At 50.5% G+C, this 24,216-nt stretch overlaps 2 protein-coding genes across 7 annotated transcripts in view; one reads left to right on the top strand and one right to left on the bottom strand.

Annotated features, from left to right (window-relative positions):
• The window catches only part of Csnk1d (casein kinase 1 delta), a 33,450-nt gene extending 15,394 nt beyond the window's left edge, over nt 1-18,056 (top strand). The window contains exons 3-10 of one of the 4 annotated variants that reach the window (XM_021178295.2): nt 1,938-2,086; nt 2,771-2,999; nt 3,419-3,589; nt 4,246-4,394; nt 6,683-6,854; nt 7,901-8,040; nt 16,811-16,963; nt 17,996-18,056. In XM_021178295.2, the coding sequence (XP_021033954.1) occupies nt 1,938-2,086; nt 2,771-2,999; nt 3,419-3,589; nt 4,246-4,394; nt 6,683-6,854; nt 7,901-8,040; nt 16,811-16,900 (1,100 nt within the window). In that variant the 3' untranslated portion in view covers nt 16,901-16,963; nt 17,996-18,056. Of the gene's footprint in view, nt 1-1,937; nt 2,087-2,770; nt 3,000-3,418; nt 3,590-4,245; nt 4,395-6,682; nt 6,855-7,900; nt 8,041-11,025; nt 11,089-12,140; nt 14,312-16,810; nt 16,964-17,761; nt 17,843-17,995 lie in introns of those variants that run through there. The other 3 variants (XM_021178294.2, XM_021178297.2, XM_021178296.2) reach the window with 3 other exon arrangements.
• The window catches only part of Slc16a3 (solute carrier family 16 member 3), a 10,474-nt gene continuing 3,363 nt past the window's right edge, over nt 17,106-24,216 (bottom strand). Inside the window, exons 2-6 of one of the 3 annotated variants that reach the window (XM_021178291.2) lie at nt 21,884-21,978; nt 20,674-20,917; nt 20,145-20,288; nt 18,966-19,733; nt 17,106-18,226 (exon numbers count right to left, since the gene is read on the bottom strand). In XM_021178291.2, the coding sequence (XP_021033950.1) occupies nt 17,949-18,226; nt 18,966-19,733; nt 20,145-20,288; nt 20,674-20,896 (1,413 nt within the window). In that variant the 5' untranslated portion in view covers nt 20,897-20,917; nt 21,884-21,978 and the 3' untranslated portion in view covers nt 17,106-17,948. Of the gene's footprint in view, nt 18,227-18,725; nt 19,734-20,144; nt 20,289-20,673; nt 20,918-21,883; nt 21,979-24,216 lie in introns of those variants that run through there. The other 2 variants (XM_021178293.1, XM_029483365.1) reach the window with 2 other exon arrangements.

Raw genomic sequence — 24,216 nt, 5'->3', positions numbered from 1 at the left:
TCAACTTACCCTAGAAAGCTTCTAATGTCGTCATGGCTTGTGTAGTCAAATAATGTGCGCCTCAACACCACAGCAAATGTGTTCTAGGTATATAGTCAGAGGTAAAGGGCATTCCATGTATTACAGTGGACATACATAAATAACATACTTCAGTGCCATTTATAATAAGAAAAGCAAACCTAAACCATCTATCTGTCTTAGTCGGGGTTTCTGTTGCTGTGAGGCAACACAATGACCTCACAACTCTTATGGAGGAAAGCATTTAACTGTGGCTGGCTTACACTTGAGGTTTAGTCCACTGTGGTGGTGGTGAGAAGCATGGCAGCATTCAGGCAGACATGGTGCTGGAGAGAGAGACAGGTGGGGAACAGGGGCCTGTGCCTGGCCTGATCATCTGAGACAACAAAGCCATACCTAATAGTGGCACTCATTGTGGGCCTATGGGGGCCATTTTCTTTCAAATCACCATTGAAATGACAGGTTGTTGCCAATTGTGGAGTGCTGGTTGGAAGAAATGTTACATAGCACATGAGGTAGGGCTGAACGCTGAGTACGTGGAGAGCTCAGGTCACATAAGGTAAATGAGATGTAGAAGATACTATTAGGAATATATAAGCCGGGCGTGGTGGCGCACGCCTTTAATCCCAGCACTCGGGAGGCAGAGGCAGGCGGATTTCTGAGTTCGAGGCCAGCCTGGTCTACAAAGTGAGTTCCAGGACAGCCAAGGCTACACAGAGAAACCCTGTCTCGAAAAACCAAAAAAAAAAAAAATATATATATATATATATATATATACTAGGTTCCCAGTCTCAATTACTTTTATGTTTAGATATTTGTCATACAAGTTCTCAATAAGATATAAAATACTTGGAGATAATGGAACTTTTTAAATTTTCAAATGGTAGGATCTCACTGCAAACATCTAAACTTACAATGAAGCTCCACTTAGCGTTTTACCTGGAAGGGAAGAGAGACCTCAGGCTCATAACAACACCAAAAATGGAGTGTGTATGGTAAGAGCCAGTGGCAGAGGTGGAGCTCACTAGACCACGTGCTCTGGTAGGCAGAGGAGAGCACAGGGAATCGTTCTTGTAAAGCCTCTCTGCGCTGCTTGCTCTTGGACCTGAGCAAAGCTGCTCTGTGCATCCTTATTCCTGGCAGTGCTCACAAGCAAGTGCTCTCAGCTTTTTTCTAACCGTCTTTTTATGACTGTTGTGTATGCTCTTAGAGAAAATATTTGGTCTTTGACCCATTTTTCAAAAGTAGTGCTTCGTTTTCAGATCTAACATCTTGAAGGCATCCTTCAGTTCCTTCCCTCATTCTGCATTGTTTGGTGGTGTGATTGCTGCTGTTTTCTTTTACCCAGGGTCTTAGTATATAGTCCAAGGCGTAAGCATCCTGATCCTCGAGCTCCACCTCGCAAGTGTAGCACCATACCTAGCTGGTTTCTTTTTGTTGGGTTTGTCCTGGTATTTTTATTTTCTCTCCTACCAGTTGGTGTGTTTGTGTTTCCGCCCATCAGTATTGAGGGGGGGGGGGGACCTTTTCTCTCTTCTACAGCCCATGGTAATTGTCTTTGTCTTCAGTTCTCAGGGTTAGCTTCCAGCCTCACTAGACTGGTGCAACTGTGGCTTCTAGCTGGCTTCTCTGGACCTGTCTTATCTCACATATTTATTATTCCCCATGGATGGTGATGTTATGAAATTAACTATTTCGCTTGCTGCCACTGCTTGTTTGACTCTTGTCAATTTGCTCTGTGTCATGTTACCGTATCCTGCTTAATGACAAGTGGGCGTACTTGAGGGCAGATATTGCCAATATCATCTGAGCCCCTTGAACGCCACAGACATAACTTGCTAAACACCTGTGTCATGTTGAATAGAGGTGAGATGATGCAATAGCGTGGGTTGAAGTGCTGTGTTTGGTTTCTCTTCCAGTGGGCATCCCTACCATCAGATGGTGTGGGGCTGAGGGGGACTACAATGTCATGGTGATGGAGCTACTGGGACCCAGCCTGGAAGACCTGTTCAACTTCTGTTCAAGGAAGTTTAGTCTCAAAACTGTTCTGTTGCTTGCTGACCAAATGGTAAGCACCCCTTTTCCTGAAGTGCACTTGGCATGTGCTGCTGGCTTGTTAGAGTAAATTACTGGGTTACATTGGCAGTGGTGACTTGTAATCCCAGCACTTAGGAGGCAGAGGTAGACAGATGTTTAAGTTTGTGGCCAACCTAGTCTCCACAGCAAGTTCTAGGCCCATAAGGGCTACATACTGAAACCCCATCTCAGAAAACTAGATCACTTACTAGGTTGCCATTTCTCCATTATTACACCCATCTGTGCATAGAAAGGGGAGTTTGTTTAACCTTGGCCTCGAGATGATTGACTTAGAAAGCACCCTGGGTGCATCCATATTGAATGGACTTCAGTTCTCTCAGGGAGCCCATGTTTGACTGGTAGCAACTCTTGGATGGTTTCCATGGAAGTTCTTGCTTATGACTCATACAGAGTCCATCTGACGTGAACCATTTCCTAGCAGTAGGTTGTCCCGTCAGCCTGCTGTTTTACCTATTCCTCTGGGAACTTAAAGAGAAAAAAGTGTCTGGGCCTGTGGGGGGGACAGAGAGCTGAAGACACCTTGAGAGAAGACCACCTTAACTGAAGCCACCGTGCTCTCCAGGACGTAGAGAATGTGTAATGTGAGCCTCACTGTCAGCCTCCTTTTCTAGCATGATCCACTATGGGATTCAGTCTTACCTTTGTTTCTCTGTAGATAAGTCGTATTGAGTACATTCATTCGAAGAATTTTATCCACCGAGATGTGAAGCCAGATAACTTCCTCATGGGGCTGGGAAAGAAAGGCAACCTGGTCTACATCATTGACTTTGGGCTGGCCAAGAAGTATCGGGATGCACGCACCCACCAGCATATCCCCTATCGAGAGAACAAGAACCTCACAGGGACGGCACGCTATGCCTCCATCAACACGCACCTTGGCATTGGTGAGCCCTGACGTAGAGACGGATCACTTGACTTCGTGTACCTTTAGCATGTCCATCCCTAGTTTAGGCAAAGTCCATTTTATGTAGCAGCCTAAGTGATGAGAGATGTGGAGGCTGTCAGCCAACCTTGGTAGTGGACAAGCAGAATTGAGCAACTGCTGGAGTCTCTATATTGCCTGGTGCGGTGGGATAGGCAGAAGCTGGCTTCTCCAGCAGTTCTTCTAGATGTTGATGTTGCTCCCCTGAAGTGTTAGGAAGGTTTCTTTAACACATGGAAGGTACAGCTGGTGACATAATTCTGCAAATATGTTTTTCTGTTATTTTTGAAGTTTATTTCTAATTTTTTGTTTGCCAGATGTTGATTTTATACACACACAGACACACATGCCATCCCTGACATAGTTTTCTTTTTCTTCCAGAACAATCTCGAAGGGATGACTTGGAGTCTCTGGGGTACGTGCTGATGTACTTCAACCTGGGCTCTCTCCCCTGGCAGGGGCTGAAGGCCGCCACCAAGAGGCAGAAGTATGAGAGGATCAGTGAGAAGAAGATGTCCACTCCCATTGAAGTGCTGTGCAAGGGCTATCCTTGTGAGTCCCTCACATCCTTGCTGCAGAATTTGCTGGGGCATCCAGCAGCTGCCAGGGTTAACTAGACGCTTGTATGGAGAGCCTCTGGCTGTGCTGTCAGATACGCTCACCTTCTGAGAAGAGTTAGATGAAGTGGGCACTTACATATGAAGATGGCAGTAGGGACCTGCCACCACCACCACATCATCCCACTCCCAGTCCCTAAGCACTTTTGCCCAGGAGAGACTGTAACGAGGCAGGACTGGGCCTTGGGAAATGACCCCCATGGCCGGGAGGCCTAAGTACATCTAAAACTGGCTGTCTTTACCCCTTCTACCTCCCAGAGCCATTTTCCTAGGGAATGCTCCTGGGATGAGAATGCTCGAAATAACTAAATTTTGCTCTGTAGTCTTGACTGTTTAGGGGATGTGGAAGGTGCTGGATATGGAATCCAAGGCCTCACATGTTCTGTGTAAGCTTTGCAAGATTCTACCATTGAGCTGTACCTCTACTTAGATGCTGAATTTATTTTTCAAACAGTCTCCCAAAGGCCAGAAATGACTAGTCTTCAGATTGTGTCTCTAGTGTCTTTAGTGTATGGCATGTGGGAGGTGAACTGGATGAACTTGGCCACAGCTGGTAGCTCCGGGCTAGCTTTGAGTTTCTTGTTTCTTTAGCTGAATTTGCCACATACCTGAATTTCTGCCGTTCCTTACGTTTTGATGACAAACCTGACTACTCCTACCTGAGACAGCTCTTCAGAAATCTGTTCCATCGCCAAGGCTTCTCCTACGACTATGTGTTCGACTGGAACATGCTCAAATTTGTAAGTGGAATTGTTAGAGCATGGAATGACAACAGCCTGGTCCTCAGGACACTGGCGCTGGTGGCTGGGCTGGGTCTGTATGTAAAGCTTTGCTGTCTGCAAGACTCGGGTTTGCAAGGCACAGTAGAGTTGTGAAAGCCAAACACACTGGTAGAACTTTAGCCTACAGACCACTTTGCCTGTGGGTTCAGAGTACTGAGAAGGAAGATGCTGAATAAGGCAAAAACTTCTATAGCATTTGGGGCTGGAGAGATGGCACAGTAGTTAAAGCCACTTGCTGCTTTTGCAAAGGACCTGGGTTCATTTCTCAGCACAACTAGGGGATCCAGTTCTCCTTCATACCCTCTTCTGGCTTCTGTGGTTACTGCACGCCGGCAGTGCACTTACTTAATGCAACCAAAACACACTAACTTAAAACAATGTCTGGCATTTATGGATGTGCATAAGAAGCCCAGGAAGCTGTGGTGAAGGTCTGCTCAGAGTCAGCTCCTTCTGGATTGGTAAGTCCTCCTTGGTTCTTAGTTGAAAGACTTGCCTGCTGTCCTTCCAAGTTTAGCCTGTGTGTGTGTGTGTGTGTGTGTGTGTAAGTGTGTCTGCATGTATATATGTACACAATGTGTATGCCTGTGCTGTCAAGGTCAAGAGGAGGTTGGATCCCCAGAAACTGGAGTTAGAAGCTAGTGTGAGCCTCTGTGGGTACTGGGAAGCAAACTTAGACCCTCTGCAAGGGCGGCAAGGGTTCTCAATCACTGAACTTTGGCTTTCCAGGTGCTACAAGTACTGCTGTCCCCATGTCCACCTTAGATTATTCCAGTTACTATAAGAACTTGTGGATTCTGCTACCTGTGGTGGCATGGCATAATGGTCTGGGCTGGCAGGAAGCTGGTGGTAGTCTTAAGCCCTGTCCCTCCTCCTCCTCCAGCACCCCTACCCCCATCGCAGATCTAGTGTATACCTCATAGACCTCAGAAGAGCCTCTGGGTAAAGTGCCTGGTGTTCTATCTGAGGTGACTAATCATCCAGGCAGTGCTGCTGCTAACTTTAAAGGCTTTGTGAAACTTGCATGTCTATTTCCATTAAAAATTGTCGGACTGGGCATGATGGCTCACACCTTTAATTTCAGCATTCAGAAGGCAAAGGCAGGCAGATTTCTGAGTTTAATACCAGAATGATACCTGTTTGATACCAGCCAGGGCTACAAAGTGAGACTCAATAAAATAGAGGAAAATAAAATACATTTCTGAGCCAAGCACAATTGTACACCTTTCTAATTAATTCTAGCACTTGGGAGGCTGGTTGTTAGCTTGAAGCCAGTCTTGGGCTGCAAAACAAGACCCTGTTTCAGTCAAGAATTGTTTTGTAATTTGAAGTAGAAATTAGAATCTTTGTAGGTAATGTATCTAGTCAGAGCAGCAGCAAGAACTGCGTCCTCTGTGCACACCAAGGGCCTTGTCAGCTGCGCCATGTCTAAACTCACAGGGGCGGGGCACTGTGAACTAGAACTATGTGGGCCTAGTGCTACTTTTGTGGATGTCGATCAACCAGGGCTTAGAAGATGACCCTAGGGGGTGAGCTGGCTCACAAGATGCCTAGACCTTCTGCTATGGTGGGGGTTCAAGAGACAGCTAAGTCTAATAAAACAGGCAGCATAGGGAAGTGCTTGCAGATGCCTGCTGTGGTAAGAATGATACATTGACTCTGATTTCTGGTCCAGTGGAAATCTGACTCGTCCTTACCATTGGCCTGTCCGTAGAAAGGCTGGCATTGCCATGGCATCTGAACTCTGCCTTGCTCTCCTCCCAATCTTAGGCAGTCTCCTTTCCTTTCTCTAATGCATTCACATGCCAACACTGATAGGTAGGGATTAAGGTGGCAGGTTGTACCTGTGAGTTCTAGTATGGTGGAGAGTGCAGAGGGACTATGGCCTTCCTGGTACTGTGCAGGCATCATTCCTGTGAGAGCATGGACTTTCTGGTGTCACTGCTTGCTGTGGGGGACTTCGAAGGGCAGTCTTCTCCTCTTCTCCTTTTGTTTTGTTTTGGTTTTTTTTTTTTTTTTTTAAGATTTATTTACTTTACTTATATGAGTATACTGTAGCTGTCTTGAGACATACCAGCATTGAGTTCCATTACAGATGGTTGTGAGCCACCATGTGGTTACCGGGAATTGAACTCAGGACCTCTGGAAGAGCAGTCAGTGCTCTTAACCGCTGAGCCATCTCTCTAGCCTTTTAAAAAAAAACCACCAAGGCCACTTTCCTCCTATTTATTCTAATCTTTCCTCATCAGGGTGCCAGCCGGGCTGCAGATGATGCTGAGCGGGAACGCCGGGATCGAGAAGAACGATTAAGACACTCCCGGAATCCAGCCACTCGTGGCCTCCCTTCTACAGCTTCCGGCCGTCTGCGGGGAACCCAGGAAGTGGCTCCCCCAACGCCCCTTACCCCTACCTCACACACGGGTAAGCACACCTCTTACTGTGCTTCACCAAACCAGGACCTCTGTTTGCTGTGTTGATGAATTGCTAACCATCCCAGTATGTGGCCTCAAAAGAATCCTGGATTAGTCAGGTTAAGGCTTGTGTCCCTACTTCATTCTGAAGAGTAGGTAGGACAGGGGCACAACTCATGATACTACCTTTAGACATGGCATGGTAACCCCAAAATTTGGGAAGAAGGGCAGGATGGTTGGGTCTCTCTGAACTTAAGGCCAGTCTGGTTTACATAGTGAGATATTGTCTCAAAGAAAAGAAAGAAATGTCCCTTTTACAAGACTTGTTTTAAAGTTAATTTCCCTGAAAGTTGTTGCTCATGGGGCTGGAGAGCTCGCTCAGTGGTTAAGAGCTCTAGCTGTTTTTTGTAGAGGACTTGGATTTATTTCCTAACACCCACATGTCAGTTTTTACACTGTCTCTCTAGTTCCAGGGGAACCGACACTCTCTTCTGGATTCCTTGGGCACATGGTACAGAGTTGTGTAGGGAAAACATCCACACACGTAAATTTTTTTAAAGTTTAGCTCTCATAGATTTTCTCAAACTTTTGAATACTCAGGGCTGATGTGTATATTGATAAATGTAGGGCCTTAGAATGCATTCACCTACCATCAGGTTTCTTGGAGTTGCTGAGCACTTGAACTTGAGTTGGTTGTGTGTAGCCCTGAGCCAGTTAATATATTCAGGATATGTACTTGGCTAGGGCCATTAGTCTCTGCTGTGCCTACAGGCTTATGAGTTTTTTGTGTTTGTTTGTTTGTTTGTTTTTAGATAATTAGGCGTATTATAGGTGTTTTTCTCGTGTGTATATGTGCTGCCTGTGTACCTAGTGCCCATGAAGGTCAAAAGAAGGCATCAGATCTCCTGGAGCTGGAGTTAGCGATAGTTGTAAGCCACCATGTGATACTGGAACCCAAACTGTGTCCTCTCTAAGAGCAAGTACCTGCGGCATTGAGCACTCTCCATCTAGTGGGTCCAAGGGCATTTAATAATTGTGCTTTCTCTTCCTCTCCAGCCAACACCTCTCCGAGGCCCGTCTCTGGTATGGAACGAGAACGGAAAGTGAGTATGCGGCTGCACCGTGGGGCCCCAGTCAACGTCTCCTCATCTGATCTCACAGGCCGACAAGATACCTCTCGCATGTCCACCTCACAGGTATGCATGTAGAGCTCACTGAGGCCTAGCTGCGCCAGACCTGTGTGGGGTGCATGTCCTTGTCACTGTGTGCTGACACTGGCTCTCCCTGCCTTTCTTTAAGGACTGATCTTTTCAGGTTCATAGTCAGGAGTGGGGCGACATTTGTGAAGACAGTATTTCCTTTCTTCTCTTCTACATTTTTTCTTATTTTTTTGGATATTTAACCCATTGGAACCTGTGACTTGCTGGGTTTCTAAAGGGTTTGTTTCCTGGCTAGGACTGTAATGGGCTGTGAACTCTGTGTGAAGCTTTTTCTCTTCTGTTCAATCTCAAAAGGACATCCCTATCCCTGCCCCGCCGCCTTCTCCACCAGTAAAGACAAAATATACCTGCTTGTTTGTACCTTTTGTTGGGGAGATGTCTGTCGTTGGCACTCCGACTAGGCTTTTATAACTCCACTTGTGTTTGCTAGCCAGGCTCTCCTTAGCAGAACACCAGGAAAGGCACTGGCTGTATAAGAAGGGTTCCCGTGAGCGATTGATCCTTAGAGGTGCCAGGCTGTAAGGTGTCCTCTTCTGTTGCCCTGTCTGTCTCTAAGGAAGGAGGTACTCAGGGAAGGTAGGGTAGTGTGAACTAGTTCCCAGGCCTCTTCCTCACAGATACTCGCTCATCCACATCTGCGTCTCCTTCTCTCGGCCTTTGCATTCAGCACTGCTTCATTCAGCAGATCTACACTACACTTCCTTTTTTGAAGTGGGGGTCTCCCACTTATGGGGGGTAGGGTCAAGGATAAATTTGAGGAAGCTCTTGCAAGCACCACTGCCCTTTTGGAGCTTGTTTTGAAGCACACTTGTATGGCAACACCTCTGTAGCTCACTGTGGGACCTCTAGTGTTTGAGTGGAGATGGACTGAGCATGTATTGAGTTAGTGTAAGATCCCTGGAGCTTCCTGGACTTGGCCATACTTGAGACTGGTCTGATGAAAGTCGTGACTGCTGAAATGTGTTCCTGTGCATTTCTTATTTATCAGGAATTACTGATTTTGTATAAATTTCTCCTGAAAAGACAACAGATGTAGGAAGTTTAATGAGAGATGACTTAAGTTCTAGGCCTTGAGTTTTGAGATGAGGAGATTGAATTCCTTGGTGTGCACCCCTTAAGCTCAGCTCCCCGGGGAAGACTTACCAGGTTGTTTTCTTTGTTTGGGGTGTTTTTCTGGTTTTGGTTTTTGTTTTGTTTTCAGGCAAATCATTGTGTTTACTTTAGGAAATGGTTCACTTCTGCCTGTTTATCTACAGCTTGTGGTGTGGTGAACCCTGGCTGGGTTTAGACATATTTCATGCCAGCAACTGGATAAAGACTAAGGAACTAATGCCCGGGGTGGGCTTTTTTGCTTTTGTTTTGTTTTTAGTTCAGTATGAAAATGAAGCATCTGGTAGTTTGTGATCCAGGAGGAAAATGGAAGAATCAGGAAGGTTCTGTGGGTATCAAGAAGACACAGGGTACATACAGCCCAGCTTCTTCCTGCCAAGGCTATGGCTGCCTGGGCCTTACAGTGTCAGAGAATAGCACTTCCTTCCACATGACTAACTTGGGCCTCAGAAATCAGTCTCTGGTTGCTTGGCCTCTTATGTTTCTGCATGGAGAACTATTTTGAACATTTGGTTTGAACATTGGTTGGGAGGCTCCCTTCCTGGAGTTTCTTCATTTCTCCTGCTATATTGGGGATTTTCTGGAGACTGTTGTGTGTGGTTGTCTCCAGGGTGCTCATTTGTCTTCACAGCTGCTCCTTTGGGGTTGTTTTGCTGTCACTAAAGGGCAGGTATCCTTAAGAGGGTCCCTTTCATTACATAGTGCCACCAGCATCAGTGTGCTTGTACTATAGATGGTGTGTTTTCTTCTCCAAACAATTCATCCCTCTCTACACTCTTTTCTAGGCTCTCAGCCAAGCATCTGCTCTGATATTTTAAAAATTAAAGGCTAGTTGGGGTTCCTCCAGGCATGGCAGTCCAGTATTAACTTCTCCCTAGAGAGCTGGAGTTCAGGTAGGAGTGATGGTGTCTCCTTAGAACTGTGAACTAGAGAGCACCATGCATATTAGCTCTTGTTACAGCAGCACATTCCTTTCACTTGGCCTCCTTTACCTATGGCTGCTGGTTTTCTGATAGGTGGTGCATCCTGTGAGGTGTTATATGACACCCACAAGCCATACACTCAGGTAAAGCCACTCAGTTAAAGCCAGCCTTAGGAAGCATCTGCCCTTGTCCACCTCTGATGGAGAGGAGGAGGAGCAGGAGGCGTGGTACAGGTCACTGGAGTCACCTCTTCTTCCCTGTAGAACCCCACCCTCACTCAGGCTGCTGCTTCACCATCTTCCCTTCCCTGAAGGGTGCGGCATTAGGCGAGTCTTCTGGGGAGACCATTTCTCCTGATAACTGTGAGTTTGTTCTCACTAACCAAAAGAGCATAGGCTTTGCAGGGCATCTGATCAGTGGCTCTCTATTGTTTTTCCTTCACTGAAAAGAAAGGTTTCCTGTCTAGCACAGCTCAAAATGTGCCAGTTACTGCTTTTGATACCTTACTTAGTCCACACCTGCCCCAAAGTAGGGGTCCTAAGATCTACCTGGTAATCTGTTAGGAGGGAGTATGTCCATGGGTGTATCCTGGGAGGTGCCCTCCCTTCCACTGCTGCATAGTGCTGTCAAACCGATCTGTAGGGCTTCTTCAGCCTCGCCGTCCACTGGATTTCAGCTTTTCTAAAGCATAAAGTTAGGAAACAGCGATGTCACTTTTATCAAGGGTCATGAGAGGCAGAGCTGTGCACTGTGTGGAGAGACTTGCCGTGAGCTGGAGTCCCCAGAGTGTCTGTCTGTGTCTTGACCTGGTCAAGGCAAGGGACACATCAGGACTCAGGCTCAGTACAAGCAGCCAGGGAACCAGGACCTCATGTGCTGGTGTGGCCAGCAGGACACTTACCAACAGCTGTCTTTTCCCCCACCTCAGAATAGCATTCCTTTCGAACACCACGGCAAGTAGCTGCTCGTCTCCATCGGAAGGCAGCACTGGGTGAGTGTGCTCGTGGTGGGGCTCTGCAAGTAGCAGGTGCCAGGCAAGGTGGGAACAACTCCCCCCACCCATCATCTGGGCTCACTGGAGGGCTGGGCTTGCATGCCAAATGCTGGAGATAGAGTGAGGCTTCTTCTGCTTGTTTTTCTTTGTGTGGGTTTGGAGTAGTTATGGTGAGCTACCCAGTCTGGGGGTTAAGTGGCATCCTTAGAATCTCTGGACTGAGTGACCTTAGAGAACCATCCTGCTGTGCCTTTGTCCTCTGACCTCCTGTGATTGTATTCAGTATGCTGGAACTGCCCCCAGTCCTGGCTCTGAGCCGATGTGCTGGCAGCACATGTGTCTGTTGTACTCAGCTGAGTGGTCCATGCTTGGTGTTGGGCTTTCTTAAGCTCTTGCTACATGCAGACTCCCGGTGGTCTGTGCTCATCCTGGCTTTTTCAGTCATCCCTCTTCCTCTTTCATTTATCTCTGTCCTCATTTTGTGTTTCTTTCCAAACTTGGTACCTGCCCAGCCATCTTGTCCATGCAGCTGTTGTCTGTATTAATCCAGCCACAGCCGCCTGCTACCCTGCCGTCAGTGCATGGCTGGGTGTCCACGCTGAGCTCCTTTCTTGTTGGCCACATGGTATTTGGTGGTTCCTTCCTTCCGTCAGGGGCTTGAGCTTTGGTGGGGGTTGTGCTGCTGGGAGATCTGCTTTGTTTAACATATATGTGCACTCTTGGAAGTGTCCATAAGAATTTTTCCGTCTTCCCTAAGGGGTGTGCCTGTTCTCTCTAGGAAGGGAGGCTGGGAGCAAGTGTCGCTGCTCCACTCGGATCTACAGGAGCACAGCTCTGCAGTTTCCTTGCTTGCATGTCCCTTCTTCCCCATCTTCCTGCCCTGGCTAGAGGCCTTTCTGTGCAGCCAGGGGTGAAGGTGTTTAGATTGAAGCCAGGTGGCAGTGTGTCCCTTCACTCCCAGGCTCTATTGTGTTATGTGCACCCAAATGCCTGGCTGGCCTATTCCTCTGGCCTTATGCTGACCTTGTACTGTGCTTTGGCTCCGACAGATTCCCGGTCGGGTGGCTTCCAGTGGTCTTCAGTCTGTCGTGCACCGATGAGAACTCTCCTTTTTGCTGTGAAGGGCAGACAATGCATGGCTGATCTACTCTGTTACCAATGGCTTTACTAGTGACACGCCCCCCGGTCTAAACCCGAAATGTTAACGCCGGGAGCTCTCCAGGCCACTCACCCAGCGATGCACATGGGGAATCAAAACACAAACTAAATGGACAGGCTCCAAGAGCTGCCATCGCCAGGGGCTGCCACCGTGGCCCCGTGTGAGCTCAGTTATCATGGGGCTGGGACGAAGAGCAGAGGCTGGGAGACCATTGCAGAGAGAACCCGACTCCCTGCGAAGAGCCTCTCAGCTCCCACCAGTGGTGGCGGACCTGCGCTCCCTGATGATCCCACCGCAGCTACCAGTCTTCTACTTGGTTAAGACAGTTTTGTATCATTTTGCTAAAAATTACTGGCTTAAATCTGTGTAAAGAAATCTGTCTTTTTATTGTTTCTTTCTTGTCTGTTTTTGCGGTCTTAAACAAAGAAGGATGTTGACCTTAAAGAATCCTAAGACACGCTGGCTTGGAGCTTCTATGTAAAATGGAGGCAGGCAAGAGAGGGGCACATGTAAGTGTCGAGGATGTGTGTGGTGTTCTGTTTTGTTTTCTCATGTGTTGTTCACTTTGGAAAGGAACTTCTCATCAGTTGTGTATGTGTGTGTGTGTGTGTGTGCGCGCGCGCGAGTGTGCGTGCGTGTGTGTGTGTCTTGTGGGCTCCCATCAGCCTAATTTGGGCATCTTGCTTACTCTTTCCCACTGTAAACTGATAGCCTGCAGTCATCAGAGCAGGTACAACTGCCATGGCGTGAGGGCTCACAGTTACAGCCTCAGCAAAGCACCACGGCCTGGCAGTCCTCCCAAAGGAGGCAGAAGGAAGTCAGAGCTGAAGAACCCACATGCTGGGACGGGGGGGCCTCTAGGCTGCTGGAGAGCTCCAAGATTCAAAGCTGAGCTTGTGTTTGTGGTTTCTAGGGAGAGGATTGCTGTTTGGTAGGATTGGTTTCCTCTATGCCTTTGAACTTGGGAAGTTGCAGAATAGACTGAATAGTCCCATGCAGATGCCATTTGGGTTTGTCTTGGGCTCTCTGCTCAGAGCCAGGGAGCTGGCTGTCCTAGAACACACCATGGTTTGCCCAGAGGGACCAGTGGCCAAAGGGAATCAACCCTGAAGTGCCAAGAAGCAGGTAACTGCCTATCTGACTCTAAAACAAACCACCACCTCCACACGCTGCGTGACCTCCAGAAAGGTGTGGTGCCACACGCTGCGTGGTCTTCAGCTGGACACACTGCGGGCTGGGCTGCTCTGCCGCTGGCGGTTAGGATGCCACCATGCTCTTCCCCACCATGTGCACCGGATATGAAGAGACAGCAGGACCTGAGCTCCCCATCTGAGAAGTGGGTGCAGTACATGTGTGTGGCTCCATCTCTGATTTTTCCCTGTCAGCCTATGGAGAGAGTTATGCTGGTTACCTCGCTCCCTTGGAGGTTTGGCTCTAATGGTGCCACCATGGCTTCTCCCTTCTTCCCAGAGTTCCCTGGCTCTGAGCACTGGCCCAGGGTTGGGAGGGACACACTGCTGATGTGTGATATAGCATCCAAGAATGTGGCTGTTAATTGTGCCTGCCAGCCATCTGAGCCTGTGGGTGCTTCTTTCTGAATCCTGAACTGGTTACTCTGCAAGCATTTTAGGGTGCAGAGGGTGGGACTGTGTGTCTAGGAGTGCAGAGGGAGGTTGGGAGGGTCGGGCGAATTTGAGATTTTTGTTGCAAATCCTTTATCAGAGTTGGTCCTCCCCTCTCCAGTGGCAGGCCTGCCTGGCAAGTGTTCTTGTTGATACCTGTGGTTCTGGAGGGGTATGGGGTGGCCTTGAGACTAATCCAGGTTCAGCCTGGCCCTGCTGGGTTGTGCCGAGACTAGGACCATTGGAAGTCCTCCAGGGTGTGTTCTGACGGTTCTTGCCCGATATGTAATCCCATCGTCACTCGCAGGAAGCGTAGTTAGAATGTGTGTATCAACCTGTGTCTTGGTGACCAGTCTCTGAGCTGTGCGTTTGTACTACCACTGTATTTGTGTACTTTAACAATTGTGTAAATAATAAATTCATAATGACTTCTACCTTTCTTCCCTCCCCTTTGTGTGGTCTTTCTTTCAGCAGCATGTGTAAGCTACATGAAAGCTAACTTGGTGTGGGTTGGGGTTCTGAGGTTGACAGTTTCTATAGCTTAGGCTGGCCTAGAACTGAGCAATCCTTTTGCATCAGCCTTCTGTGTGTTGGTTTTACAAACCCAACAGAGTCAACTTTTTCAGGATGACATTCCTGCTTGTCCATTTGTGGGTATTGGGAAGCTAGTGGAGTAGGTGCCAGAAAGATGATTTCCGCTTGGACTCTGGTGTCATGGGTAGATGTGAGTTCCCTTAGAGATGTTGTGACAGTTCTGTGAGCCCTCCTAAGTACCTAACCTAGGCAGGCCTCTGTGTTAGTGCCTTAGATTTTCACCTTGCCTGGAAGGGAAGCTCTGAAATGGGTATGTCCAACTGCCTTAGTTCCTGGCATGCACTAGAATCCATGAAGGATTCTACATCCACAGATCTACTGGCATCTGTGTAGACCTGACTTCCACAGCAGCACCAGACTGGGGAGACATGGAAAATCTTGCCAGGCTGCTAGAACTAGGTCTGTTCCTGTTTGGAAATCTGTCCTCTTGGGAATTCCTAATCTGTGTCCCACGGCCTGATGAGCTTGGCCAGTTGAACATGGTAGAGTAATTCCCACTATCCTGCCGCTCTTAACCCCCACCCTTACCTTGCTCTTGTCTCTTACAAGTTACTCTTCAGCCTTTTCTACCCTTATACCTTAAACATTCAAAGTTGGCTTCTAGCTGACTTGGTGTATTCCAGAAGGGAATCTGTTGTCCCACTCCATCCCCTCATTAGCTAAGACAGTGTTTCTTAACCTGTGGGTGATGTCACAGCCACTTGAACAAATCTCCAAAAATATTTACATCATGATTCATAAGAGCAAAATTGGTTATTTAGTGGCAACAGAATAATTTTATGGTTGGGAGTCTCCATAACATAAGAACTGTAAGAACTAGTAAGGTTGAGAAACACTGAGCCAGGAGATGAAATATGGATACAGGCTCTGTCTACATGGGTTCCTTCCCCAGCCTAGTTCTCCCTGCTGTTATAGTCAGGCAAAGTACAGGGAACCCTCTACTTCCCCTCCTGTAAAGGTACTTAGGGTAGAGGTGGAAGGGCCAGTCTTGGAGCTAGAACTGGGTGGACTGCACATCCAAGAGGCCATTGTCTACACTGAAGACTGGTCCTACAATCAGTCCCCTACGCATCTGAGCAGCATTCTTCCAGGAGCCCCACCCTGACTCTTCAAATGGTATAGGATGTGTCCACTAGGCTGCTGAGTCAGCCACATCTTCACCTCCATGTGTTCTCTGCCAAGGATAGGGTATAGGGATTGGGGAAGAGACCAGCGGGTGGGTCAGCAGTAGCCTGTAAACTAGCTCATTTGCCTCAAACTGGTTTGGGGATTGTGGGTTATCTTAATCTCTTCCCCAGGACCTTGATGGACAGGCCTCTCCATTCTCACTCAGGCTTGGGTCTTCACAGGATCCTAAATACAACCTTCCCTTAGTCAGTTCAGCCCCTATAGAGTTGCTAGTGTGTTCTTTATGTCCTCGGCTGCTACAGGAGCAGTCACAGGCCTTAAGTCTTCCTGGCTTCTGGCATCATCTGCTTGGGTTGGCCGCCACCCTAGGAACCCCAGCAGCCATACTTTGAGGACAGGAAATTTCCTTTCCTCCAGTTATAAAATATCCCAGTCTAGGAATGGAACCGGATGGAACTAGCTGTTCATTATAGAGCCCAGAGAGAGCTACCCTGTGGGGTCCCGTCACACATGGGCCTGAGGGGAGCCTCGGGGCCACCCAGCATCTCCCTTAACAAAGCTCCAGCCCACTCAGTCTCTCCCCTATGAAGAATTTTACTAGAAAGTGGTCTTGGTCATCTTATCTGTGATTGCCCATTTTTTGCCATTTCCTAGATGCTTCATGTTCTCACCACAAGCTCTGGGTGCAAGCGTGGGGTGACACAAGTGTGGGGGAGGGGGGCAGCACAGCCTACTGCTCTCATCCAGGCTGAGCCTGAGCAGTACAGATAGCTCTAGGAGCCTTCTCCAAGATCCACTCTCCACAGCCAGGTCTAGAACTAGGAAGCCTGAAGCCTGGCCGTGTGTGTGTGTGTGTGTGTGTGTGTGTGTGTGTGTGTGTGTGTGAACACAGCTGAGAGTGGGCAGAGCAGGGATGTGAAGAGGCCCAGTGCCTCTGCACAAGAATGCTACCCACTTACCACCACTTTGCCTCTGGGGCCTGACCTATCTTGAAGCCATAGGTCCTTGCCATTGCCACTAGCTCTGGTGAGGTTGGCAAATTAGACTCCCAGGATGCATGTGACTGCTGCTGCTATAAGCAGTGCCCACCCACTGACCTCATAGTACAGAGAACAGACCAGATGGGAGAGGCATCCCAGAGTGAGCAGGGCCAGACCCAACATGGGGCATGGGAGGCTGGGCCCAGATATGAGCACTCGCCTCCTTTTCCTTGCAGAGGAGCAGGGACATGGCGTCTCTCCGGCTGCATGCGGCCCGCCAAGGTGCCCGCTGCCGTCCCCAGCGCCCACGACGTACCACCTACTGAGGCGGCCCCAGCGGCCTCTGACCGGGCTTCCAGCCACACAGGCCGCCACTGGCCACAGGGCAGGTGGGTGTGAGGTGCCCAGGGTGAACCCGAGCTGAGCATGGGCTGGACAGAGGTCAGCAGGTGCTGACCACATAGAGAAATTTACCAGCCCCCTAGAGGGGCAAATAAACAGAAGGCAGGAAACTTAGGTTGGAAGCCCACACACAGTGAACAGCTTATGCTATACCTCAGCTCGCCTCCAAATGCCACCCAGGTACCCCTCTCTAGCATGGGGCTCCCTCCCTTGCTATTCCCCTCTCCCCCTTTCTTCCTGCTGTATGAATGCTGTGGCTATTGAACAAATCCTAGGGGCAGCAGAGAATGTTACAGCAGGCAGAACTGGAAGAGCTAATGAGGGCCAGAACCACTTTTTAAGAATCAGCAGTTTGTTATTTAACAAAGGGTGGGACTCAGGGTGAACAGACCACTGCCCAGAACCACACAGCTCCTAGAGACAGGCCCCTTGATGCTCCTCCCACGGGCAGGTCTATTTCTGCCTTCTCAGGTAGAAGGATTTCTTTGTCCCCTAGGCAGAGATGGACAATTGGCAATGGAGGAGACTAAGGCTGGAGGTGGGGGTAGGTAGGATGGTGGGATCAGGAAGGACCTTGCAGGCAGTGTCCACCTGCCAGCCTGTCCCAGCCCTGCCCTCTGATTAAAGTCGTGTTGTCTCCTAAGTGTGGGTTTCTAGGTCCTTGGCCACAGTGGGGATGGGAGGTGGGGAGGGGGCGGGGGGAGCCACAGGCTGCTTGGGCTCAGCAGGCTGGGTCCCTGGTTTAGGCGGCTGATAACTATGGGGCTTCCTTGGCTTCACCGCAGATCCACTTTGGAATGACGCGGTTCCCACCCCGCCACCTCTCCCCGCAAAACACTGACCAGCTGACCAGGCAGCCAAGAGCTGAGCCGATGGCCCCGCCCGCCTCAGCTGGTCCTGTTTGTGAAATAAATATGAGCGTTGCCAGTCTCTGGACCTCTTCCCTGCTCCCTGCCCGCCCGGCCAGGCCGCTCACACGCTGGTTTCCGGGGTATGAACCACCTCCCCATTTTTCTCAGGCTCTGCCTTCAGGAAGTGCTCCACCTCCCTCGAGTCCACCCCCACGTCCACAGGGGGCTTGTGGAGCTTCTCCTCTGAGGCCACCTCCTCAGGCTCTGTCACCTCGGGCCTCTTCCTCTTCCCGATGCAGAAGAAGTTGCCCAGCAGCAGCACAAGGGAGGAGGTGAGCACCTCGGCCCCCGCCAGGATGAACACGTACTTGTAAACTTTGGTTGCATCCAGCAGCTTGCCTGCAAAGAAGACCCAGGTCACTAGAAGCTCTGGGGAATGCCCCGCCTCCACCCTGGGCCAGGGCTCCATCTCCTGGCATTGAGGAAGTGCCTCAGACATGCAGTCACCCTGTCTGTCTTGGAACTCCATCCCTAGTGGCACCCACCCAGCCCTCTCTAGTCTCCTCTTCTTCTTTTTCCTCCCCATGGGAGCAAAGGCTGAATCAAAAAGGATAGATAGAAGTGGCCTTGAGGGTTTGGACACACCCCCTCTTCCCAGTCACAGATGTGACCCCTAGAAAGAGACAAGGCTTAGCCAAGGCCCTTTGTATCTAGTAACTGAGGACCCCAAGACCATTCTGGGAGGAAGAAGGAACCAGAGGGTGTAAGGAGAGCAGATAGGGCTATAGCGTTCCAAGTCCAGGGTGGCTAGGCTGCCCTCTCCAGCCTAAACTTGAATGGAGTGGTTTTTTTTTTTTTTCAGCTGGTCTTTAAAAAGTCAAAGGACTGCAGTAGCAGACACTGCCCCATTCCCTTGAAAGCTGCCCATGTGGTGTGCAGACTTCTGAGCCTGCCGCCAGGCCCGGTGTGTACAGGTGTCAAGCTTATGTCTGTCCTGGCTCAGAGCCAGCACTTAGCTGCTGACATCTGCTGGCCCCAGTCTCCTAACGCCGGGTACAAGAGGAAGGGAGTGAGCAGCCCCTCCCTCAGGGAGGCCAGGCCTTGCCCTGTCCAAGTCTCCCCTGCCAGCAGCACTCACCTCCTGACGGGGGTCCAATGAGCACAGCCACAGCCTCCAGCAGCAGCACGAGACCAATGGCACTGGAGAACTTCTGAGTGCCCACGATAGCCATGAGCACCTCAAACTGTAGTGCTCCCACCATGCCATATGAGATGCCAAAGAAGATGCAAAAGACCACCAGGCCACCGTAGTCAGTGGCTGTGGAGCCTGTCAGGTCAGTGAAGCCATTGAAGAACATGGCAAAGCTGAAGAGGTAGACAGAGTAGGGCCGCACCTTCTTGAGGCCTGTTATGAAACCAGCCGTGGGCCTGGCAAAGATGTCGATGAAGCCCAGGATGGTGAGAAGGAAGGCGGCCTTTGTGTCGGGTACACCCATATCCTTAGCATAGCTCACCACAAAGACCGGAGGCACAAAGAGTCCCAGCACCATGATTGAGGCAGCCACGGCATAGATGAGGAAGCCGCGGTCTCGGAAGACACTCAGGTCTAGCAGGCGCTGAGGCGGCCGCTGGGGTCCTTGGGGCTCAGTCCCTCCACCCACCTGTGGTGCCACCAGCGGCCTCATGAGTGCAGCACACACGCAGCAGTTGAGCAACAGGCCCCCCAGGATGAGAAAGCCACCCCGCCAGCCATAGTGGTCCTGCAGCAGCTGCCCCAGTGGAGACAGTGCACAAAGGAACACTGGGCTGCCTGCCGCTGCCAACCCATTGGCAATAGGGCGACGCTTGTTGAAGTATCGGTTGAGCATGATGAGGGAAGGCTGGAAGTTGAGAGCCAGACCCAAGCCTGTAAGAGAGGGCAGTATAAGATCCCCAGATCTCCAAAGAGGGCAGCGTGAGACCCTGAGATCCAAGCCTGCAGGGAAGGCATGACTCAGATTCCCAAGCAAGGCAGCTTAGACCCCTATGTCTCCCCAGACCTTTGTCTACTCCCCAGATTCCCTGGACGTGGGCTCCAGATGATGACAAGCTTCTAATGGGTCTCGACATCCAGGCCCTCAGACACCAGCCACTCGTCCCCAGCAGGGCTGTACCCACTGCTCTCGGGGACTCTTGTGGATGGGAGGGAAGGCTACATACAGCCCAGGGGCCCAAGAGTCCTCAACTTTCCCCCAAAGATTGGAACAAATGAGCACAAGTGCCATGGCCCACTCATCTTTCCTGACACCCTGAGGTCTGCAGGTCCCACCGGACTCACCAGTGATGACCCCCGTGGTGAGGTAGATCTGGATAATGCTTCTACAGAAGGACGCAGCCACCATTCCCAGGGACGCAAAGAGGCCACCCACAAGCATGACAGGCCGGCAGCCAAAGCGGTTCACACACACACTGCAGAGCGGTCCTGTGTGGGGAAGGTAGCTGAGGGCAGGTCCAGGCCTCCAGCTTAGCTCTGCCCTCTCCTTGCCCATCAGAATATGACCTGCCCTCAGCCTAACAGGGGTGCTGAGCACTGGGGCGCCAGGTCCTTAGTGCAAATGACTCATGGACACTAGGCATGGCTCAGCTCCTCACGATGCCCAAGCAGGGCAGCAGGCATCAAGCACCTTTGAAGGAACTGCTTGTGGAACCTGACCACTGGGAGTATTGGCACAACCCACCCACTGAGACTGAGCCAATAGCTCTCTGGCAAGATCACCTCCCCCAATATTCCAATATTTAACCCATTCGCCCATGCTCCCGCCCCCCCCCCCCCCCCCCCCCCCCCCCCCCCCCCCCCCCCGCCTTACCTGTGCCATAGAGCATGGCCAGCAGGATGGAGGAGATCCAAGCCGTGTCGCTGTAGCCAATTCCAAACTCATGCATAAGCTCCTTGAAAAAGACGCTGACCGCCTTGGGGAAGGCGTAGGAGAAACCCGTGATGATAAAACAGCCAAAGAGGACGGCCCAGCCCCAGCCCCCATCGGGGGCCTTGATGCCGGTGGGACCCTCATCCACCACAGCCCCTCCCATAGCCAGGAGGGCTGCTTTCACCTGAGGAAAAAAAAAAACAGCAGTGACTCAGGTTGCCAGGGTGACCATCTCAGCCACAGCCCAGCAGAGGAGGGTGGGGCCAGAAGCAGGCAGGGCACCTGGAGAGTGCCAGCATTGGCACCTGGCTGCTCCAACAGCAGCTCAGCCAGGGGCAGCCTGCTCCTGCTGGCTCAGGGCTCCCACCCCTGGCTACACTTAACTGGTACCTTGGGAAGCTGTCTAGACCCCTCCTCATTCAGTTGCCGATCCCCACACAGGTGGCTATAAAGTACAGTGACTTTGGGCTCAAGCAGGATTCTATGTTACTTCCTGGGAAGAGCAGGCCCAAGAAGTCAGCTTAGCTGGCATCTTCTGAACTCTTGCTGGGCAATCCTGGCAGTAACTTGGACTTCCTGTCCCTTTTGGGGCACACTCTTGAATCCTCCCCTAGAATGTCTCGGGTGGGTATCCAGCACTCCGCCCACCTCTGAGTCTAAATAGGATCCGCCCTGCACTGCTTTCCTGCCCCTGAGGAGCTACTCCGGATTGCACTGGCTGACTGGGAGGGCATGTCTCTAGGGTATGAAGAAGCAGGCTGTGTGGTATCTGGGGGGTGGGGGTGGGGGGTGGGGGCTTGCTTCCCAGGACCCCTGGGTAAAGAGGTTGGTAGCTCTAACTCTGCCTGGAACAACAGTGTGTGACATTGGCTTTGGGGAGTAGCTGAAGATCCTGATGAATTCTGGTTAGGTCTAGGATTAGGGGAGAACAGCCAGCCATGGCAGCAAGCAGCTCACATCCCAGTCTACTTGAACAGGGGCTGACCCAAAGCCCACACCCACCCAGCTCTAACTTCCCTTTTTATGAATTTCAGGGACTTATTGATGAGAGACAAAGCAAGTCCGAAAGCTAGGACCAAACTTCTGTTTGGCTAATGACACCCCAGTCAGTGTTCTCCTAATCCCAGGTTAGCCTCATCCCCAGTCTCACCAAGAGCTGAGCTGCAGCGAGGGCGGCCTCGAACCTGGGTATTCAGTCCAGCCTACTCGTCTCTCTCCACAAATGGTGTGCTGCCAAACAGTACTCTGGGAGAGAGAAAGCAAGCCATGATGTATAGAAGGGCAGCTCGCACTGGGATGGAAACTCCTGACCAGATGACCTTCCCACCAAGGCTGCTCACCCTGGGAGGGCTCCAGCCCTGCCCCTGCCCCCTCCCCTTTGCTGGCTTTCTCCTGTGAGCAGTCCTGTGATTGGGTCACAAATGTACTAACCGAGACTGTCCTAGGAAGCCCAGTGTGACTCTGTCCAGGTATTCCTGAGGCTTAGAAACAATACACAGCTCTGCTAGGAATGCACACCAGCCTTTGAAGGCTGCACCCCACATCTGGCCACGGCCCAACCTGAGCCCCATCCCAGAGAGTCACCAACAGGACATGCTCAGTGGGAGCCCCAAGTGAGCCCCAGACACTTCTTATCCATGAGCCCTAAATTTGAAAGGCCCTTAAGATTATTTAAAAGGAGCAGGGCGGTGGTGGCACATGCCTTTAATCCCAGCATTTGGGAGGTAGAGGCAGGCGGATTTCTGAGTTTGAGGCCAGCCTGGTCTATACAGAGTGAATTCCAGGATAGCCAGGGTTACATAGAGAAACCCTGTGTCTCAGAAAAACAAAAAAACAAACAAAAAAAGATAATTTAAAAGGGAATCTTTAAAAACTGGAGTGGTTACATTTTAGGAATATATATCATTTAGAGATGAAATCAAAAGAAAACATGAAGATCACCCCAGGCCCAGAATTTAAGGAGTGGTCATGGAGAAGATGGGGTAGGGGGGAAAGCAAGGCCTACTCAGTGGGGGTTCAGATTGTGGCCTTAACAGAAGTTTGCCTTTTTTGTCTGCCTACCTGTCTCTCTGCCTCTCTGCCTGTGCATGTGTGTAGACAGTATTCACTTTGTAGCCCTAGATGGCCTTGAACTCTCCTGACTCCCCTAAGTGCTGGGATTAATTCTTTTGCACTCTCTAAAATCCAGGGTGGGCCAGATGGATCACTGGGTAAAGACACCTTCAACTGAGACTGAAACCTGGGTTCAATCCCCATGACCTACATGATGGAAGAAGAGAACGGACCCTGCAGGCTGTCCTCCGACCTCCACAAGCAATGGCGTACACATACAGGCACATACGTTCCTGGGCCCCCGCCCTCCCCCGCATATTCACAAAATAAATTAAGATGTAAAAAAATAAAATCCAGTTTCCATGTGAAACAAAAAGGAGAACATGCCCAGAACCAGACGTGAGCACCAGCCTAACTCTGGACACCTGAGGTCCCCACAGAGGAGCCCGGCCTCCCAGGCCCGAGCTTCTGACTCTCATCAGATATACCTAGCACTTGTCATGGTACCAACAGGCATCCCAGGCTTTTGAAGTCAATCTGCCTTTGCTTGTTTATTTTAAAGGTTGGCCCTCACTGGAGCTCTCAGAGTCCTAGGGGACAAACGGGGACATAACTACTTGCTATAGATGAGGTGCCCACTGAACTAGGGTCCTGGAGGGCAGTCAGGGCCAGAGGAGTACCCGTCCTGGGACTTTTCTGTCCCATAGCTGCCATGTAAGGCTTACACAAGAGGGGCCACCTTCAGTGCCAGGAGGTGATGGCACGAAGACAGAAGCTCCTCGCCAAGGCCCCACACCCACGTTGTCCTTACCCAGCCCAGGCGCTAACTACCGTAATGGCACCTCACCAGTGCCCACCCCAGCCTGTCACCAGAGACCTTGCAGAGGAAGACCTTCCAGGGAGATGACAGTTTCCTAACTGGGGTGGAGTCTGAGCCTGCTATTGGGCCTGCTGTTTACCACCCAGGTCTGAACACATCCCAGTAGAGTAAAAAGGCTAGGATACCCAGCCTGCCTCAGGGATGAGGTTCACGGGGTAACAGAACACAGATGGGCCAGTATACAGACCAGTGCTCTAACCCTAGGACTTCCCTGTCTTGTCTCCACCAGGGCCCCACCTCCAGCAGCATATCACATGGGCACAGCCTAGCTATCTGGCCTTTCAGTGACATTTACCCTCCCAGGGAAGCTTGTGAAGCAGCCCAGAAATAACTCAACCTCCAGGTCACAGAAAACTGATCTGGGGATGGGGGCTGGGTCAGGAGAGGCTCCGGGGTGCTGCCGAGGGTTGTGTCTTATGACAGTTGAGGCCAGCACCCAGTATCTCAGGGTGGCAGGGGCAGGCGGTTGCTAAAAGGCCCCCTTCCAAGTTCCCTCTCTCCCTCCCCCTACCATTGTAAAAAAAAAAAAAAAAAAAAAAAAAAAAAAAAAA

Source organism: Mus caroli, chromosome 11 (genome assembly GCF_900094665.2).
Source record: "Mus caroli chromosome 11, CAROLI_EIJ_v1.1, whole genome shotgun sequence".
In the NCBI taxonomy this organism is placed as follows: Eukaryota; Metazoa; Chordata; class Mammalia; order Rodentia; family Muridae; genus Mus; species Mus caroli.
The sequence above is the reverse complement of the archived record's forward strand: the minus strand, read 5'-3'. Positions and strand labels throughout refer to the sequence as shown.